General features: G+C 39.7%; 1 protein-coding gene across 1 annotated transcript in view; it reads right to left on the bottom strand.

The window, feature by feature from the left end:
* MAST4 (microtubule associated serine/threonine kinase family member 4) overlaps positions 1-21,994 on the bottom strand; it is a 587,203-nt gene that overhangs the window by 17,463 nt on the left and 547,746 nt on the right. Inside the window, exons 14-23 of the mRNA XM_019652425.1 lie at positions 21,065-21,203; positions 19,572-19,704; positions 18,527-18,692; positions 16,517-16,618; positions 10,867-10,989; positions 10,429-10,541; positions 8,399-8,526; positions 7,255-7,490; positions 2,969-3,169; positions 380-609 (exon numbers count right to left, since the gene is read on the bottom strand). Coding sequence (XP_019507970.1) covers positions 380-609; positions 2,969-3,169; positions 7,255-7,490; positions 8,399-8,526; positions 10,429-10,541; positions 10,867-10,989; positions 16,517-16,618; positions 18,527-18,692; positions 19,572-19,704; positions 21,065-21,203 — 1,571 coding nt within the window. The remainder of the gene's footprint in view (positions 1-379; positions 610-2,968; positions 3,170-7,254; positions 7,491-8,398; positions 8,527-10,428; positions 10,542-10,866; positions 10,990-16,516; positions 16,619-18,526; positions 18,693-19,571; positions 19,705-21,064; positions 21,204-21,994) is intronic.

Genomic DNA, 21,994 nt, shown 5'->3' with positions numbered 1-21,994 from the left:
CCTTTCAAAAATTCAGGTCATTAGAGAAGGTAGTTTTTTTGTTTTTTTTTAATAACAGAAGGCCAGGGGGAAAAAAAACTAAGAAAAAAGAATAAAAGAAGGATGGAAATAGGTCTGTGACTTTTTCTACTAGTTTTGTACAAAGAGTAGACAATCAAATATGAAAACTGGACAGAACTATGAGAAAGGATTAGTGTTTGCTAAATTCAATTCCATCACACAGGTAAAGGGAAAGAACACTAAGGGAAAATGCAATAGGTCCCAAATGCCAGCTTATCAGAAAACGTATTTGCTGTTAACTACGCGCTGGCCAATGCATCCATTCCCCAGTTTGGCTGGGCATGAAAGGGAACATGGCATGAGAGGTTACTGGTCTTACCCAAACAATATGGTGGACTGTGTAGATGTCACTGTCACCCACGTACACCCGGATGGCTCGGATGGTGAAACCATAGTTCTTCCCTGAACTATGGATGACAATGGGCTGATGTGGACTGGCAGAGGCCCCTGAAGAATCTCGGCTGGGAGAGGAGTCTCGTGAAGAAGAAGGGTCCGAGGACAGGGAATGGGGAGACATTGGACTTCCCAGTGGAGAAACTGCAAACATATCTGTAAAAGAGAAGCCAGTCATCAAGGCTGATCCTGGTCACACGAACAGGCAGCATGCAGCCAGCCTTCACCAGGTCAGCTGGCTGGGGTTGGGAGCAGGGTTGCAAAACCAATTCATTCATTTCTAACAGAAAAACAAAGAAGAAATCACATAAAAATATTTCTATTGGTAACTAGCACGGATTTCAAAACAGAAGCCTGTCAAGGAAACTTCAAAAGTGTCTCTATTTTAACTAATTTTTCAATTAATACTCTAAAGTCTTAATTTCTTAGTTGCCTATGCTAATCAAAACATACATTAAACTTAGCTATTATCTGACTGTGACATTTTTATTTCATGTATTTTATTTTAATTAAAGAAACAAATCACAGATGCACAAATTTCAAGTCCACCCTTACATAGAAAAGACTGTCTGGATTGTAGTAAGATCCTCGGGCTCCAAATCTTGCCCTAAAGAACTTTAACATGGTCCTTCCTTTTCAAGTCCCCAGAGCCAAGAAAGAAAGGTTCGCTTTACCAGTGGCTTTCTGCATTATTATGGAATGTATAATTATGTATAATTATGGATGATATCACTTCTGATTTAACATTTCTGGTCAAGAAAGCACTGAAATGGCAACTTCTTTATAAAAGAATCACTCCTTGTTGCTGTGGTTTCAATTAATTCTCTTCATATATTATAATACTCATATTTCTAATAAGGTTTCTGAGAAGATGATGCAGGTGAAATATAGAAATTTGAAGAGAAGCTCAATTCATATTCTAAAACACCAATTCTACTTTGTTCTCCTTGTTTTATAAGCAAATATTCTTTGAATTTATAGTTCATATCACTGTTCCAGCTAGGTGAATCTAAACAGAGCTTAACTGATCGTGTGTGTGTGTGTGTGTGTGTGTGTGTGTGTGTGTGTGTATTTGAGAAAAATAATAATTTACAAAGAATGCTGAGGTTTAAAGGTGAGCTCAGTCGGAGCCAGCACTACTGAAGACTCAGTGGTGTGGTGAGTAGCACGGTGGCCACAGTAAGCTCAGAGTATCTACCATCATTCATTCCAGCTCTGATGTCTGTGTATCAATATCGATGCTCCTTCATTCTCTGACTTCAGGTGGCATCTTAGGGCTCTTTTCTGACCACCTGCTATCTAATCAAGAGGCCAGGTGAATAGCCACATGCTGCTCGGCAGGGAACTCGGAAGGGGACAGGGTGGATACTCAGGTCCAATGTGCTGAAAAGCCAGGCCCTGGATCCTTTACCTCATCATGCTTTCCATGACCGCCTCAAGTTGAATAATGGCCCTGCTTGACCAAGATGTAGGCTTTCTCACTGGCTTTCAAAAGTGGACTGGACCACATCATTCTTACTTTCTGACTGCAGCTGCACTGGGGGCAATGCCTTCGGGTTTGAATAGGCATTTAAACTGGGGAGACAGGTGTTCATTTTATGATGCTAAATGGAACACCTCCCAGAGAACAGATTATGGTAGATGGGCACTACCCCCAAAGGAGCATTTGTTTAAACCCAGTTTCTTTCTGCACAAATTTGAAATTTCAAAACAATTCCTTTGTATACATGGTCTGTCGTCTTCCAAATGCAAGTCATCTTTAATACAATTCAGTTGCCACTTCCACTCTCTTGCTGTCACTTGAGTGAGAAGTCACAACTACTACAGTGTATATTCCATCTCTGCCAATGGAATTACTACAGGCTTAGTGATGACTAGAGGCAAAGCCAGGTTGTGGAAAAACACTGCCAGTCAACGAAACCACAATTAAGCCCAGTTTCTAATACAGGGTGAAACGGATTTGACTACCAGCAGGAGGAAGCACAGCTCAATAGACAGGACTGGGAAAACCTATAATTTCAGTGCTGTCTGTGACTCTCTGCATCCACAGAAATATAAAAAAAAACCACAACAACTTACATTCTCTGTGTCTATTTCCTCATTAATTAGATGAGAAACACTACACTTAGCTTTCCAACCTAGATGCTGTAAACAGCTCTGTAAAGAATATAAATGATGCATAGTCTGGGGAAGAAAAATTATTCAGAATAGGGAAATTTGTCCCTTGACTTGGGAGGTGGGGAAAGAAAAGGAACAGGAACAAATAAGTGCAATAAGGCTTGGTGGGAAGGAAGTCTGCTTCATCTCCTGATGCAGAGGGAAGTGAGAAGAAATGCGGCCCACAAGCTGTCTCCAGAACTGCAGAGGTCCTGCGGGGAGACACTCCAGAGAGCTGGGCGGGGTGCAGGTGCTGCTTCAAATAACCTTGCATCTCAATCAGCATTCCAAACCCGGGGAAGGGGTGGGGGCCACATGCACAAATCACACAATTTCATGCGAGTAGATGTCTCTCTACCTCCTGGGATCATGAGGGACAGGGCACTGGCAGAAAGGGACTTTGTGACTTTCCCCGAGATTTTCTTTTTTTCTGTGCTTTCTAAGCGCTGCCGAGCCATGTGGGAAGCGGGTTCACTGGATGGCTTTGAGGAATTATCTGTACTGTCCACACACTCGCTGCGTCCATTTATCTGATCCAAGTGCTCTGAAAAACTGCCAACTGTACAAAGAAGAAGGGATAAACACGTTCAGGAAAACTGGGGATAGGAGAGGTGGGGCAAGGGCAAGAGAGAAGGAAGGACAGACTCTGGGAAACGTACTCCCACATGGCTCATGAGTTTGTATGGCATCAGACAAACATTAAAAACACATGACTGGTTTGAGAAAGGTGAAGTGGAAGAGGAAAAGATGAAAGAGGTGTTAATTCAGGTTTCATTCTGATTATATACAAGTATGTTAATTCTTAATCAAGGATCTCATTTAATTAGAATAATTACTTTCTAGAATCTATAGTTTACAACCTTATAGAGGCAATTCTCCCTCTCATTCCACCATGAAAGGGCATGCTATGAACCAAACATCACCCTATGAGCACCATGACTGCCTACCATATAATGTCCTATGATAACAATGATCATCATTAGCAATAATGGTTTTAGATACATGGACATCATTTAATCACTTCATGTAGACGTATGCTTGTGTCATCTCCTACCATCTTCCCAGGACATGCTTCATATTAGGCTCAGATACGTAACTTACAAAGAAGTGTCCGAGGGGTCTCCTTTGACTTCTCACACTTTTTACTCTAGGCTTCTTGTAGATTTCATAGGAAAAGACAAAGGATATTACTAGCTACATTACTTGATGGCTCCCTGCATCTTCCTGGCTTTTAATCTAGACAGTGTCATATGCTGATCTGCCCTGAAGTTGCTGGGCCGGTAGAAAGATCCCTTCCCTGCTAAGTGAGCCATGCCTTCTTTATTTTCAATTTCATTAACCTTTAACATTAACTGGAGAATTTTTTTTTTTTTTTAGTTAAAAAATTAAGACTTCCTTCAGTATAGGATCATAAGAGAATATAACCACATAGGAGGATCCAAAATTAAAAAATCACTGATGTCAGTGGGGTGAGTGCAGAGGCCAAGAGTCAAAACAGTTCTTGAGCAAACTGACATGGTGAGTCCCCCAGAGAAAAAAAGGAGAACGGTCACCCCTTGTGGTTTCTCCTCCGCTTTCTTTCATGGCCTATCGGCTTCTTTCTTTCTTTTTTTAATCAATTAATAACAAATCTTTGTGCTTTCAGAAAAAAAAATGCTTATTTCATTTTTACTTATAAAGGCTATAAGCCTGTGCTTTAAAAATCATTGTTATTATCACCTTAAGATATACAATCCACACAGAGAATTTAAAACCATTGTAAATGATCCTTTGAAAGACCAGCCAAGACATTTTAAAGTGCTGACCATGTAACATTCTTTGCCTAGGAAAGAGTTAGGCTTAATTAGACTTAACTAGCATATATGCACCACTCGATTGCACAGCTGAAGCTTGGCCCTAGTTCATGGGAGGTGGCACAGGCGCTACAGTGTCAAAGCTAAAGGAAGCTCGTGACATGGGAGAGTGGGTGTGGGCTCAGCACAGTTCATGACCATCTACTGTGCTGTAGGAACAGGAAGATTCACAGACTTCCATTTGACAGCCATCTGACCTACAAGGGAAGGCAATCTTAAGGCAAATAATCTACAATCTTACTACTCCTATATGCCCAACTCAATTTTACTTAACAGCGTATCTATTCCATTCACTCTAAATAAAGAAATCCATTGGTGAAGGACCAGATACAAACTGATTCACAAATCAAAAATCTCATCTCAAAAACCTTCAGCTTACCTTTGGGTAAGTTAAACGTTCCCTTCTCCTTTCTAATTTGATTTGGGTAATATCATTGACAGGTATAAGATGAAAAGCTGAATCTCTTTACAGAGAATAGCATGTTCGAATGCATTTGAGCACTACACCTAAGACTTCAAGACTTACTTTTCCCTGATTCAAATACAATGTAATCATGAAAAAAGAGGAACAGGTATAAGCAGTACTTCCCTAAATGCCAGAGTGTGAATATATAGTGTTCTCTTTTACCATCTCTCCCTCTTGCCTCCTCCATCTCATTTCATAGCACTATACATAAGCCTGTTTCTTTTCTGCCAATAGTGGATAATGTCATCTTAATGTTCTAGAAATGTCAAGGGTTCTTTCCTTTTGATGGCAGAGCAATATAAAAATCAACAAATTTAATTTTACTACAGTCACGGTTTTCAGATTCCCTAATTACCCTTGGCTATAAGCAAATCAACTCATCTTGCTGTTCTGTACAGCCCCCAAGGTCTTTGATTATTTTTAGTGAGTGCATGGGGGAGACAGGGAGAAGGGTGGTTTGAATCTATTAATCAAAATGCATGGCAGGACCGAGGCGGATTTTTTTTTTTTAATTATGAAAGTAATCTATCAAATGCTTAGACACCATTCTCCTCCCTTGACCTCCTACCTTTCTGATAGTGGGTAGGCTGAAAACACTGAGATCATCAACAATTCACCATAGTAAGAATACATTTTAAATGGAGGTAAGTATATTCTACATAGTAAGAAAATAAACTAAGAAACAGATAGAGACCTTAGTAACGGTAAATATAAAATACTGAGATATTTACATTTGATTTGATTATCAAGATCAATTCAAAATGATCAGGGATTCTAGATCCCTAGATTGTTTTTACACTACTTCTACACTGCTATTCTCTTGGCTTTATAAAGTTAGGATGAGTGGAATTACCCTAATGGAAACAAAACTGAGGTAAAGAGAGAAAAGAAAAAAAAAACAACCCAACATTATTTTCCCCATGATAGACTATAACTACATATGAAGCTCCTCCACAGAACCAAATGTTTTAATGAGGCTAAAATATACCCAGCCTGTAAGATTTGATTTTTTTGAAATGATTGAAAAAAAACCCACAAAAAAATGTACATTATGAATATTCAGTTAGTTTAAAAAAATGTCCATGAAAAATCTTGGAATCATTCATGGTTATCAATATAACATAATGAATATTGTTTAATGAAAACATTTATGATAGCAACCCCAAGCCATATCCATGTTTTATTTTCTTTAAACAAAAGGCATAAATGCATATGGCTCTGTAGAAGGATATGCTATGCATAAAACTTTTATAAAGCAAATAATATTTTAAATGCACTTCAAGGGCTTGCTCTAAAGAAGCCAACTTTATCTTCTAATGAGGTCACCTCTATTACTAAGGGCCAGCACGTATCTATGATACACTAAGCATTTAAAAAACCTGTACAGACACTATTCCTGTTGTCAGGAAGGTTACTTCCAACAAAAGTGACATTCTAAAGTGTCTCCATAAAAAAGGCCCAAGCCATATGACTGCCTCCCAAACAGAGATGTCTCAAGAGTTTCTTACTCCAGTTACCCACAGACTGGGAAGGTAACCTTTGTCTGCAGTGGCGTGGCTTCATATGCACATAAAATACTAATCTGGATTGTGTCTGTATTTCCTACTCCTCTTTCCCCTCCCAGTCCCAGGTTCACAGAAGATATTCATGAATTTCACAGCGTAAGCATCTTGCTGCATTCCCTGGGATTTAGGTGTGGAGAGAGAAGGTACTTGGCACAGCATGGCCCCTTAACAAAAACCAACTCCATTTCAACCGCCCATTTCAACACAAGAGGGAAAAGTGGCTTTCTGCTGTACTTTACGGGTGATTTATTGGGTTGTCAGAAAAGTCATGACGTATTTTTTCTGTTTTTCATTGCAAAAATGTGTCATGACTTTTCCGACAACCCAATAAGACAGTTCTGAGGGTAACTTTGACCGTTGGACTATTTGCCAGTGTCCCTTACTCCTAACCTTGAGTTAGATGCATCTCCACAAGACACGCCTTTACATCAACAACAGAGAACACGCTCCCTTAGTGTGCTCTGACTGTCGCCACAGGGCCCCACTGGAACCCAGCTGTGAAGGCTAAACTGGCTGCCAGGTCAAGTTGACGCAAGGATGGTTTGCTGTGTGATCATGCACTCGGGATGGGCCTGAGACATCTGATCTTAGCTCTTAGGAGCTCATCCCACAAGCCCAAGGAGTGGGGCCATGGAGGGAGTGTAGTAGCACCAATCACCATCACCCCCACCTGGCTAGGCCAGCCCCAGGACTCAGCACTGGCAGTCACTACTCAATGTGGGGGATGGTTGGAGGGCAGGCACCATGCCCAGGGGCTTACCTGACAGGGTGGAGCTGCTGATGGTGCTGGCCGGGGTGGTGACCTCGGGCTCCTCCTGAGCACACTCTGCAGCAGGGAGGGCTGGCTTTTCTGGCTCCTCGTGGAGGTCTCCGGGGCAGGGAGCGGCTGCATCTTGTTCAACTTCCGTTGAAATAGCCAGTTTGGGAAGCAGGCCAGAACTGAGCTTACGTCTGTTGCTTTCAGTATCTGACGAGTTGGATGTGGATAATTGTTGCCTTTAATTAAAAACAAAAACATTATTGATTATATTCCCCATACTGTATTTCACATCCCCGTGACTATTTTGTGACCACCAATTTATACTTCCTAATCCCTTCACCTTTCTCACTCAGCCCTCAAACCCCCTCCCATCTGGCAACCATCAGTTTGTTCTCTGTGTCTATGAGTCTATTCTGTTGTGTTTGCTCATTTACTCTGTTCTTTAGATTCCACATATGAGTGTGATCATATGGAATATAATCAATAATATTGTAAAGGCTATTGAGGGTGTCAGATGGGTACTGGACTTACAGGGGGATCACATCATAGATTATATAAATGGCTAACCACCGTGCTGTATACCTGGAACTAATATAAAATAATATGTATGTATATGTATATATATATACATATACAGTCACAGGATGTAAAGTACAGCATAGGGGATATAGTCAATGGTATTGTAATAGCGATATACGTTGTCAGATAGGTAGTAGACTTGGTGGGGTTATCACTTTGTGAGGGATGTAAATGTCTAGTCATTATGTTGTTTTGTACACCTGAAACTAACAAAAAAGAAAAACAAAAACAAAGTCCTGTATACATACATCATACTAGGAAACTGTGTTCAAGACAAAAGAAACCAGATATAAACAGAACTTAGATAAGCCTAACCGAGACACATCTAGTGCAGTGGTTCTTAAAGTGTGGTCCCCAGGCCAGCAGCATCAATGTTACCTGAGTACCTGTTAGAAATACACATTCTCAGTTCCACCCAGATCTACTGGGTCAGAAACTCTGAGGACGGGCTCAGCAACCTGTGTTTTCACAAGCCCTCCAGGTGATTCTGCTGCATACTCAAGTTTACAAAGCACGGATCTGGTAGCTACTGCTCATGATATTTCTTAACAGGCATTTCACATACATTTCAGAATATTCCGAACTCCAGCTTAATGGTTCCGTGGATGGCAAAGCTGTGCTTTTGGTTTTGTCCCCAGGGTCTTCCTTCTCTTCTCCTGAATTCTGAGTTATTCGATCTATACTGCTGAAAACCTGGAAGGCAAGTAGTCAGTGCTTATTAACATCTTCCTGAAAGAGTTTGTCAGGAAAAAAAACCCCACAAAAAAACCCAAATCTTGGAAGAAAAACCTGAGTATGACTCAAGTTTGAATCGGGACTGTGTATTCAGAAGTATTTTCCAATGCTGTTTACTTGAGTCCTGAGATGAATGGTCAATGTGTAATTTGTATTTTCTTTTGGAATGGAGAGCTATGAATTCATCACCCTCCCACCATATCTCGCTATGGATTTTGTATCTGCAAACAAAACTCATAGATGCATTGGGGTTTCTGGGCCTGGGGATCAATGCACATCTCAGATTACTTTTTAACCATGAAGTCAATCAGAAGAAAAACCAAAATCATAGAGAAAAAGATTTACTGGCTACCAGTCAGGAGGGAAGAAGAAAAATGAATTGAAATGGAGTACCAGGAGAAGAATAAATTACCTGTTTCAGGATGTGTGCATGCGTGTAAGTGTGTGTGCGTGTGCGTGTGCGTGTGTGTGTGTGTGTGTGTGTGTGTGTGTGTGTGTGTGGTGGGAGTGCGGTACATATTTTGTTACGAATCAGAGGTATTTGTTTGGCTTATAAATCACATACACAGACAGGCAGCTTCCTATCTTGATACTTGGATTTCTGAAGGGGGTCAGAGCTTAGGCAAACCTGAGATCTCTGCTGTCCCACACGAAAGCTGGGATATAAAACAGGGAGCTAGCGCCCAGCCGAGAAAGCACTTCCTGCTGCCCAACTCAGCCTTTAGCTGTTCTCCTGGGAATAGCCCTTAGACTACCTACATCTACTGGACTTAGGAGGAAGGTGGTTTAACAACAAGAGACAGCAGGAAGGAAATAGAGTTTAGGGGCTGGCTTTTATGGGCCCGAGAACAGGTACTGAGAAAAGCCAGCACTCAGTGATATCGAAGCTTCGGTCCAGGCTCTGGAATAGACCCGTCAGCACACACTACAGGGAAATCCCTGCCTTTCCACGTCCTTCCTATAAACAGGGATGACTGTGATGACTTTGCAAATACATTCTAGGTAGTCACTTAGAAAAAGGTACAGAACACTAAAATCACTAAACGCTGTAGAAGAGCTAAAGAGTAATCGTGCAAAATGGCAACAGAAAATATATAGCTTACTGAAAATAGCAAAAGGGAGAGAGGGCCCCTTCTGGGTCCATTTCTGTTTTCCTAGAGCCCTGCTGCCCTGTATCAGAATTATCAGGTTTCTTTGTTCTGTTTGTTTGTTTTAATCTAACCATGATCAGTAAAAATGCATCTTTTGCAAACATTAATTTTATTAAGTTCTACCATTTCCAATATTCTAGCTTGGCTTCCTCCTGCCTCTTTAATATAACTCACATCATTTTATATTGTTGGTTACCAGACTTTCTCATTCCACAATCAACGATCCCCAAGTGTCTTAGCTTTTGTCAAGAAATAAAGACTTCTGCTTTGTGGTGTACTATGTATAGTACTAGAAGAAGGCTCTGAACACAGTGAATTCAATATTCTTCATTATAACATGAAATAAATGGTGGGGGATGGGGTGCATCCACAGCCTGGCACTGAGCTAGACCAGGGCACACAAGGCGAGGCCAGCATATATATGGCGATAATGTACTCCAAAGATATGGCTATGAGTGGCAAGCTTGTGCCTCCAAGAAAAAAGATATCAATCTGTGGAGAGTAAAACAGAGACTATACTACTGAGAGGGGGTAGGGGCTTTGGATTATCAAGAGGGTGGGGTCACGTTTCCTCAACAAGGGGAATTGCAAGTCCAAAACACTGTAGGTGGTTTTTATAGTCGTGTCCAGCTATTTAGGGGTACCAACTATCTGGCCAGTGCAGAGACCTTCAGACAGACCCTGTAAATTTATGCCATATTTCACTTACTTTTGAAAACCTATGTGAACATGAGGAAAACTGCCTTATTTCCACATTAAAGTCTTCATCATTCGTGTCGTCTTCTTCCTCAGTCTCCATATGATGATACTTCTCTGACCGAGCTACAGAGAAATGTTTGGGAACAGTTCCAATTACTCAGAATTTCAGACTTTCTTTCTTTTTTTTTTTTTTTAAAGATTTTTTTTTTATTGGGTAATTGGGGGGATGGGAACAGTGCTGGGGAATTAGGGGAAGGGGAACAGACAAGTTGCTGTCGGTTGAGAATTTCAGACTTTAATTTAGGTATTTTAATTATTAGTTTCTATATCGAAATAACATTACATTGAAGAACTCATAGGTTCTAGACTGGAAGGTTCAATGAAAAGTAGAGATAATTTTCCACAACGGAAAGGCCAAACAATGTTTTATGTCAGATAATGCACGTACTATCAAAATAACTTGTGTCATCTTCGGATTCCAGTTGGGGAATAAATTCCGCCTTCTGTCTCAGCAAACTGTTCCAGTCTAAAGAGCGGAAGAATCTATGCTGTTTGACTTCATACGCACCACCTGGGGGCGGGGAGTAGCGGAGAAGAACAGAGGAGAAAGTGTTTAACTATCCTCCAAGTAAAGGTAAAACATCTGTTTTTAAACAATCAAAAAACCCCGAAATCAACAGAGAAATAAAGAAGTCATGAAAATCTTACCTTTTCATTCTACAACCAAAACATCTAAAAATTCCCCCCATAATTTATCAGATTTGACTTTGCTAAGAGCAGTTGCTATGGCACAGTTTTTCATTGTTAATTTTTCCAGGGCTTCCTCCATTTTTCAAAGGTTAATGATGTGGCCACTTAAAATCACATTATGCTGAACCCGGGGATGTGGACGCACATTGGCCCTAAGCAGCCTTGCTCATTACAAACCCAAAGAAATTCTAACAAGGAGCAAAATGTGTTCACAACAATATTTTCCCTGGAGGTTGGGTTAATAAAGATAAATTTTTCCTAAATAGTACATAATGGTTACCATTCAACTTTATTGGATTGCTCATTAACACAGGTAGAAATTAGATTCTGTGGATTACAGATTCTTAAGAAATGGGCAAACCTGTTTGACAGACTTATAATGCATGTGATGAAAATCAATCACAATTCCTAAGTTTTAGGCTTCTTTTTGCCAAGTCAGCATGACAGCATAATTCAGTGACATAATGTTTTTAATTCAGTTCATGATTTTAAAGAGTGATTTTGAAGGGCAGGCTCCATCAAAATACTACACTATACTCCAGGTAAAGAGAAGACATGTTATAAAATCAAAGCATGAGCATCAGGCCACTGCCCTGCCACAAACACACACACTGTTGATAAAAGAGATAAGGAAGAATCAACCTTGAAAAAATACTAAGAAGAGAGATTTCTCACAAGACTAATACCAGGGCCAAATCAGTGCCCCTGCCAGGAGATGCCCCGCTAGGTGGGGTGTAAATGCCTCTTTAATGCACTTGTCACCCCTGCTTCTCATCCTGTCCTCAGTGGGGCACAAAAGGAATAGGATGAGAAATGCAAAATGCATGAAGAATGGGCTTGGATCTTGGAGTGGGGGAGCTGTCTGTGTGGATCAAATGTGGCTCTGTCCCCAACAGGCTCCAAACCCAGCCAGGGGAAACTCATGTTCTGAAACCAGTGGAGTGGAAAGGAAAGAACCAAGTGGGGAAATCACCCCCTAAAAGAGAATGGATTCTTCTTTACAAAGCATTTGATTAGAATCTTTATCCAGCATCTTATCCGGACATTCTCCATGTTCACAGCACAACACTGAAGTCTGATGTTGATCACACAGCAACAGCATTAGCAGCTGTCATTTAAGGGCTGACTTTGACAAGGGTTGGAGGCATCATATTTCCTTTATTTACATCATTGAAAGTAACCCCACAAAGAAAGCATTACCAACTGCATTTTGGGGTGGGGAAACTAAGGCTAAGCAACAAAGCACATTGGACCACAATTTCCCAGTGAGTAAGGTTCGGAGGGCTAAGCAATGTCTATCTAAAAATACCCAGGCCCGTTTTCAGTACCATAATGCCACACGCCATATAAGGGGAAGACATGCTTTAGTTTGGATCCTTACCCTGCCATCTTTCTTGTAACGATCTGCAAATGGATTCACAACTACCAATATTGGGGAACTGAGACAAACAGATTCTGAAGGCTGTTCCATGGCACCTTTGCAGAGTCCAGCTCTAGTCCTCCATGCATCCTGGCTCTCATATAAACCAAATCAATGTCCCCAAACACCGCTGCCAGTGACATTTTCTTCTAGTGCTCTTATCTTGGAGAAGGTAACGGGCTTAGATATTTTCCCAACTCCCTAACTGTGTCAATGACACCAAGGTCCAAAAAGTCAAGCCCTACTTTGTGGCCCAACACACGCTATGCTACAATGGCCATCACTTCATCTGCTGCTCGTGGGGCCACACCAAATGGCAGCTCTGATACTCCAAGGTCACTCAGCTTTACCCAGAAAAGCACAGTTCTCTAGAGCCAAGGATTCAACTAGCACTTCTGGATCATATCCACAGTGTCTGGTTTGTCACTCCCCTGCCTGCCACCCTTTGGTACATAAGTTATGAGAGATTTGTTTCATCTCTGTGCATGATGACAAATGGGTCCTCCCCAAGGAGTTACAGCCCACTGGTGACCCAGCTCACCTTTCTCACACTTTGGCCTTTGTGCCCCACTGAGAAAAGGTTGCTTATCACTGGTTCCTATTTCTCATGCACTTTTGGAGAGATGGGAAACAAAAAAATTAAAGGGACACACTGAGGAAAAATAACCTCTGAGCTAAACTGTTGGTACAATATGGATGCTGGCATTATGAGCCAAATGCAATTCATTGGACGTAGGAAATACAAATGACAGCTCTCATTGTAAGAATTCACCAGGAAGGGAAGGGAAACTAATTATTTCTTGAGCTCCCAATTTGCACTAAGTTAATGTACTAGATGCTTTCATGAACATGTTTGCATTTCATCCTCACATAATCCTGTAAGGTGTATAACATGCTCATTTTCATAGATTAGGAAACTGAGATTCAAGGCAATGGAGGAACCTCTTCAGAGCTCTAACTGATACATAAGTCAGAGTCAGTCACATCTGAGCAGCTCTGAAGTCCAGTAAGCCAGGCTGCAACTCAATACCCTACAAGTTCAAAAGTCTACTTCAAGTACAAGTTTCCAAATTGCAAGTTATGCTTTGGCACTAATGTTCTCCCTTGAGTTTTTCTCTTCTTTCATGGAAGTTTCTTAAACATCCATTATGTTCTTCACACTCCTTTTCTCAGCCTCTCTAGTCTCTCGGGCAAATGTGCATTCACACATTTTCACGGTGCATTATTTTGCCCGCTAAATATGCATTAAATCCAAAATGCTGTCATTGGAAGCAGCATGGCAGGCCTGCGGGATTCTCAGCCTCATTCTCTGAGCCCTCCTGGGACCTGTCACGTTGGACCTGCCTGTTTGGCAAGCACTTCTTGACAATGCTAAGAGCTTGGGCAGGGTCTTTCAAATGTCTCTTTCGAGTTTCTGCTAGGAGATTTGTTTCTCCAACTGTCAAACCTGAAAAGACCGAAAGTAGCCATCCAGGAGAAAATGTGCAGAGAGATAACTTGCAGCAGATAATATATAAACGTGGATGTGCTGACCATCAGCATAGTCCTGTCTCGTTAAATCAAGCCCAATCAAGAATCCAAGCATTCTTAGAGGAGGGAAATGGGGAGAATATTAAATGGGAAAACTCTCCAAACCAACACATGAACACTGAAGGGAAGGAGTCGGCTGATTCCAATATAATTTGAGTCATGCCTTACTTAGCACAGCACTCCACTTCTCTGGGACAGTTGATTAGGACACGTAAATAGATATTTGGATTGCAGGTCAATCTTAAAATGCCACTGCTACTCATATTCGGCTCAAGTGAGGGGAAAAAAATCACTCCTCAAAACTCTGTCCCATACAGAGCCTTGACACCAATTCTTTGACAGCGACTCTTATCTTTTGAACCATAAAGCAAATCTTACTGCAGGTCACAGAGGGTGGGAAATAACAAGTTTGCTCGTCACTTCAGAGAAAGGGAAAACCAAATAGGGTGGGGAGAAACGTAAAGTACTCTGTTCAAAGAGTTCAATCAGCTCCACCACCATTTCTTTATCTCATATGTCCAAAAGGGAAAGCATGAGATCACACAGGCAGAAAATGAAAACGACAATACCCGCAGCAGCAGTGTCACATCTGGGTCTAGAAGCCAGAGTGGGTGACCTTTTATCTTCGCAATAATCCTGCAAGGTGATAGTACATACTGTATGCTTCACTTTACAGATGAGGACTTGCGGCAGGGGAAGGGAAATAAATACCCTGCCCGTGCGTGGTCACACAGCTGAGATTTACACCCAGTCAGTCTGACTACAGGGTTTGCGCCCTTAACTTCCATTTATATTGCCTTTCCCAGTAAAGCCCCACACATCCACTGAAAAAGGCAAAAAGGCACAGGGTACTGTCTTAAGATGCTCAACTCAAAACAGTTTTCCTAATTGAGCCCTGATTTTAAACTTCGATTCTATCATGCAGTCTGCAAGACTTTCCTATAAAGAGCCAAACAGTAAATATTTTAGGCTTTGTGAGCCAGACAGTCTGTCATGACTACTCAACTCTGCCACTGTAGCATGAAGGCAGCCATAGACAATATATGAATGAATGGTACTGCTGGGTTTCAATAAAACTTTATTTATAAAAATAAAAGATTTGGCCAGTGGGTTTTAATGCATCATCATAAACTCTAGCAGTACAACATTCCATACTTGAGCAACAACAGAGCTCTCCAACTGGGGAAGCTGTGGACAAATGTGGGGAACAATGTAAGATAAAGATTAAGGGCTGCTGCAAATTATTTTTGTCTTGGAAAAAAGGGGGGAGAGAATAATTTCCTCCATATTTTCTGATATTTCTATTAAAATGTAGTAGAATGAAACAGCCCATCACGCCAATTATCACTGATAGAAATTGTGAATACTGTCTACAGTGTGTGTATGATTATATTTAACATTCAGTCTCATCTAGATAAATTCATATATTGGGGCAGGCTAGGGCTCTATATTGGGATTTCTAAGTCTGTCTATTCAGGATACAGTAAAACCTTGGATTGCGAGCAACTTGGTTTGCAAGTGTTCTGCATTATGAGCAAACATTTCTAATACATTTTAACATGGTAAATGAGCGATGTCTTGCAATACGAGTAGTAGTTTGTTTCCGGAACGAATTACGCTCGCAAACCAAGGTATTACTGTATCAGGAAGAAAAGAAAATGGAGGAGCAGAAATAAAAACTGGTAGCAGAACCTTCAGAAAAAACAAACAGCAACTGACAAATCTACTGTCTCCTTAATCTTGAAAATCAATGATTTTTAATCCTCCTCCTTGGGCCTTGGTGCTGATCACCATGATGGGACAGCATGGTTCCACCCCAGGCACTCATTTCTATTCATTAGTTCAAGAGCGGATAACCTATTTCAAAGCCTGTGGACAGTAACATGCTGGGTCAAATTCTTCTGGAAATATATTGGGTTGTCGGAAAAGTCATGATGCATTTTTGCAATGAAAAACATAGAAAAAATATGTCATGACTTTTCCAACAACCTAATATGTTTTTTTAAAAACCTCCAAAAAAACCAAGAATCTGCATCTCTAGTCCTCTGTTTCAAATTATTTAGAATGTATGCTTTTCAGGACAGAAGAGTCACATGTGCCCTTGAGGTTTTCTTCTAGGGAAGTTTTATTTATTGAAACAAATTAACAATAATTTCTGCTTTGCAAAAAAAGAACCACAACAAAGACAAACAACACCTAATTCTCCTACATACACTGAATCAGGAAAAAAAAAAAAGAAAGCCAAAATACTAGTGTTATAATGTGTTGTGGTCGTGTTCTACATCCACTAACAGATGTTTCCTATGCAAAAAAAACCAAAATACAAACACAAACCTGAGTGCTCCACGTAGACATTATTTCTTGCATATTAGCAAAATTAAAACATATGTCCTCTAACCTGTTCCCAGTCTCTCCAGGGGATTCTGCCTGAGAAGCAAGGTAATCAGATCCTGGGCATCGGGGGGCGGAGCCTCATCCTTTTCAGGCCAGTTGATCTCATCTAGAAGGAAGAAAAGTCATTTACATCTTTAGTGTTCAAATGGTGGTCCTCATCGCAACAGTATGGACATGCCCTGGGAGCTTGTGAGAAATGCAGGATCTCAGGCCCTACCCTAGACCTACTGAATCAGAATCTGCATTTTAACAAGGTTGTCAGTTGATTCTTAGGTCCAGTCAAGTGTGAGAAGCACTGTTTCACAAGACATGAATAGCACAGCTTTTAACAAGGCAAAATATTTCTTTTCTTTTTTTTTTGACATTCAATATTATTTTATATTAACTTCAGGTGTAGAATATTTCAATAAGTGGTATCTTTCATTTGCCTTTTTTGATTCATTTTTCTTTGGCAGAAGTAGCTCACAACAAATTGCCCCTTCTAGGTATTAAGAGGACTTAATATAGTAGAAACTCTGAGCACCTGTGTTTCAGGTGGTCCCCCATCCAGGGATCATCTCAGAGTAAGACTTTCTCTCCTCAACTTAGAAATGGGCCCCAGCCATAGGTTCTGCAGCTCCAAAAAGCAGAAAGTAATTTTGTAAAAATAACTATGTCCAGAGACAAAGGAAAGGTCAACATGCTAAGACTGATGAAGAAGAAGAAGAAAAAAAACCCCAAAGTAATCATAGTAATGGAAGTATTTAAAATCTGTCACAAATATTAGAATATGTTCTACATTCTAAAGGAGTTTGCCTGAAGATAGGTGTGCATGCTTCTGTGTATGGAAATGCAATAAAAACATGAGCTATTTCTGTGTGTCCCTGCCTCTAGCTTCCTCTGCTGCAGTTTAAATCTGATTTGGAAAATAAAACATGAATATGCATCGGAGCCGTAAGGCATCGAGAACAAAGCCAGCATTTGCTGCTTGTGTTAATTAAACAGTTGATTCCTCTTGCCATTCAGGCCTTGGTATATCAGAAAACAGTCTAGTTATAAATCCATAAACAGCTCGGATATTGTATAAAAGGGTTATTCACTGCAGGCAACTCACAAATCTACTTTGTTAAAGTTTATAAATATGCCTGACTTCCAAAGTCAGAGGTAGAAAATAATGCTTTGATTAAGGGGCTCCGAAATGAATTTTCCCTCAATTTCTGCTGCTGGACCCCGTAAGCCCAGTCCAGAATGGACTAGAGGTGACTGATGGAGACATCAGTAATGACTGAGAAACTTTGAAAAAGAGAAGCCTTTTTGATCTATGCTTCAGGGAAATTTACAAAAACAGCAGGTAGAGTAGTAATAGAGCCTATTTAATTATCATTTAGTTTTGCCACAAGCAGCATAACAATAGCTAGGGTCAGCTTGCAGGTTAAGATCTAAAGGTTATTGAATTTTAAATGAAAGATGAACAGCTGTTACAGAAATAACATTACATCGTAACAACTACCAATGAAATCATTAACAATCTGTGGATTAAATTTGCTTCCTTCCCATTCTCATTATTTATTATTTGGTGGACATTTGTTTTAGAGTTTATTACATTTTTGTTAATTTCTTCATTGTGCCATTAGCCATTTTCCCCATTTATGTAAATGTTACCCACATTAACCTTCTCTTTCCTGGTGCAACTTTGCTATTATGGAAGGGAAGACTGGACGGCAATAAACTCATTTGCAAATCCCACACCAATTTCTTTTGCAGAGAAAGAGCACCATAAAAACCAGTTCCATTGCCAGTACATTTCCAAATTCCATGTTAACAAAACTTCCTCAGATCAATTTTCAACACAAATTGCTCTCTTGGTATTGTGAAAGTCAGTTACGTGCTATGATGAGTGAGTTCTTTTAATTTGTTGGCTAAACTGTTTGATAAAGGTTAACATTTTAGTAGTAAATACGGCGATACTCCAAAGAATTACATTAAATAGCTGCTTCCCAACAGTGGCTTAACGATAACTCCTGATGATATTTACCGCTGATGACTTGTCCAAATAGCTCTTCTGGAGTGTCCCCAAAGAATGGCACGCATCCAACCAGAAATTCATACAAGATAATCCCCATGGCCCACCAGTCCACCGGCTTCCCATAGCCCTGCCTTAGAATCACCTCTGGGGCAATGTATTCAGGTGTGCCACAGACCTAAAAGATAAGTGCAGTATTAGAATAACTGGAATACTAGGCATGAATTAAAATAAGCAAGAGGGTCAAACATCAGTTATTTTGCCTAGAGTGCACCTGCTCAACCCCATGGAACCATGTGGACAAAGAACTTAAGAACAGCAATTATTAAGTTGGTATCCTTAACACCAAATGTAATAAATTATTTAAATACCTAAAAAGACAAGTTCAAAATTCTATTCCAGTGTTAAACTATTTGTAATGTGTCATTTCAAATTAAGTACTTGACCCTGTTTGGTCATTTTATTTATTTTACAATATTAAAAAGCATTTATAATCCTTAAATTTGAAATAACTAAGGCATTCTTTATCTGTCACTATCAGAAATAGTTTTAGCATTTATACAGTCAAAATATATTCACACCCTGGTTACTTCATAAAAGCATGACAGTTGAGATGTGTTTACCTTGAGTTACTACGAACAGATTGTGGGCACATGGTAATGAGGCGTGCTTAAAGGGAAATGGGCCATGGCTCGGATTTTAGCACCCGTGATTGTGTGATGCATCAGGAGTTTCATGAGAGTTCTACTGAGACTCCTGAATTCCTTACAAAAACAGTTTTCCATTTGTCTCTCTCACACTCTCACTTGTGTGCAATTAGATCATTCGTCTTGCTAATAGACCATAATGTTGGGGGAGGAATGTGGAGGAACGGACAGTTCAAAGAGGCCCAGGGAGAAAACTGGAGGCAATTTGCACTTTATTAAGTGTAAGGCTTATACAGACATCTAAACTTCCAGCACTGATGTGATGATGGCCTACACAAGTTGATGACAAAATTCATGATCAACGTCGTGCTTTGTGTTTCTCTGCAGAACGGAACACCATGCAAGCTTACCTGTTTGTCTAGGAACTCTCGAGCATCCTTCTCAATATGACCCTCATAGAGATTGGTGGTCATGCTCATTAGTCCCACCTTGGACAATCCAAAATCTGTCAGCTTTATGTGTCCCATGGAGGTGACCAACAAACTATGAAGCAGAAGCACATATATTAAAACACTCACTTAGCTCATTCTTTTTTTTTTTCTTTTCTTTTTTAGCTCTCTCCCAACCCCTTCTTAATTTGTAAGGCTATGTATGTAGTATATAGGTGTCAACCTTACTACAAAACCCAGCCTAGGAAGAGAAGAACTCACAGGAACATGTCAAATACTTGCATCTAGCAGCTGAGTGTAATTCACAAGGTAGGGCCAGCGACCAGGCCCAGCTAATCCTTGTTGGGGCAGCTACATACAGCATCATCGACAACCTAAAAACTCAAGTATGGAACTCTGACATCTATTTTCAGAATAAGAAAATAGAAGACAAAAAGGCTACCAAGAATACCATGTCACACATCAGGAACTAAGATAAGCAACCCATTTGTGATTCAAATGAGACACAAAAGCACTCGGACAGGAAAATGTAGTATTGTTTCAGATTTCAACTTCTGGCTCAAATTTAAATTTCTACTCATTAAGCACAAAACCTACATTCTTATTCATGCAAAGAATTCATATCTGACAGCTTTATGAGTTTATATTTAATTTTTTTTTCCATTTTAGGGAGAAAACCAAATTTTTAATTAATTAAAAAAATTAAAGGAATAGAGGAGGTGGGAAAAAAGGCTGAGATGAAATGTGTTAAAATTCTAATAGTTGTCTTTGTTTGGTAATGTTGTGGATTACCAAAAACATTTACAGAAAAATGTTTTTCTGCACTTCCCAAATTTTCTGGAATGGGCATGAGTTAAATGATCATACAATTTTCAGCACACATAAGAAAGCTTTACATATTAACATGTGATCCTTTTAGAGGTTTTTCAAATACGTGGAGAAAGCATGAAATATTTAATAAATGGTGTCAAGATGAATAGCTAGTCATTTAGGGAAAAAAGAGTCTATCTGTATCTCAGATCAGACACCATAATGAACTCTAGATAGAGGAGATTTTTAAAATTAAATTATGAGTAAAATAGAATATAATATCAAGAATATCATTTTGGAGTAGGGGAGGATTATCTAAGTATGATACCAAATGCAGAAACTATACAGGAAATAGCTAGCAGCAATTTATGTAGCTATTCAAAAGTTTAGATAATAAAGCTTTAAAAATATTAACTAAACCCAGCTTTATAATCATTCTTTTGTTTCTTGCAAACTACTACTAGAAGCATCACAGCCTCTACAGGGTTATATAAAAAGTACCATACTGTTAAAATAACTCATTTGGGCATATCATGAGAGAATTCTAAAATGTGCAAAGCAACATAAAAAAAAAAATGTTTTTTAGACCAAAAAAACTTTTGTATTGTGTAAAGAAAAAAGACATGTTTGATCACTGTACATACTTGTCTGGTTTCAAATCCCTGTGTACAATTCCATAATTATGCAGATATTCCAAGGCCAGGACCGTCTCGGCAAAGTACATCCTGGCCATGTCAACAGGGAGAGGACCCATGTTCTTCATTAAGGTAGCACAGTCGCCCCCTATAAAACACAAGCAAAAGATGTAGCAGGTAGAGTATCAGCTAGGATTGAAGCAGACCATCAGTTTAGACTACAGAATTTCAAAGCAGAATGGCCTTTACCCACAGACACAGCATCTATTTGTAAGTGGAGACTGTGTGTTAAGTAATCATGTTTCAAACTAAGATACGGTGTAGAGAAAATACAGATTTTTATTTAAGGAGCAACAGGAGAGCAGGTTTGGCTCTGAAGTAGGACTGAAATTTGAAAACCTGCTAGGATAATTTTAGGAATATGGTGACAATTTAAAATACACCAGTATAAAACATGGGATCAGGGTGCCTGGGTTCACATCCCTAACACTGACTGTCATGGGGAGGAGGCCTTAGTGAAACTTGTCTTGCTTCCTTCATCCATCACAACAGGATAGTAATAGTGTCATCCAATTTAGAATTATTGTGACGATTCAATGAGGTGATTTATGTAATGATCTTAAAATATTACCAACACATAATAAACACATGAAAAATGTTAGTTATTGTGAAAATAACCACAACAAAGTTTAATAAAAGAAAGTGTTGATGTGGTGAAAAGAATGATGGGTAGAAACCAGGCAAGCTGTGTTTTTGTCTTATATCTAGTAAATCTCGCCCCTCCTTGGGTTTCAGTTCACTAATCTGAAAAAATAAAAAGGTTGAATTAAATGATAGTTAGTGTTTCTTCCAATTTATAGTTTTGGGATTCTGTTCAAACAATTACAAGAGCTTAAATTAGATGCTTTAAACATTGTTTTCGCCCTTGCTGATCAATTT

The sequence above is a fragment of the Hipposideros armiger genome, unplaced genomic scaffold (assembly GCF_001890085.2).
Source record: "Hipposideros armiger isolate ML-2016 unplaced genomic scaffold, ASM189008v1 scaffold_179, whole genome shotgun sequence".
NCBI classification, from domain to species: Eukaryota; Metazoa; Chordata; class Mammalia; order Chiroptera; family Hipposideridae; genus Hipposideros; species Hipposideros armiger.
This window is presented reverse-complemented; position numbering and strand designations above follow the sequence as displayed.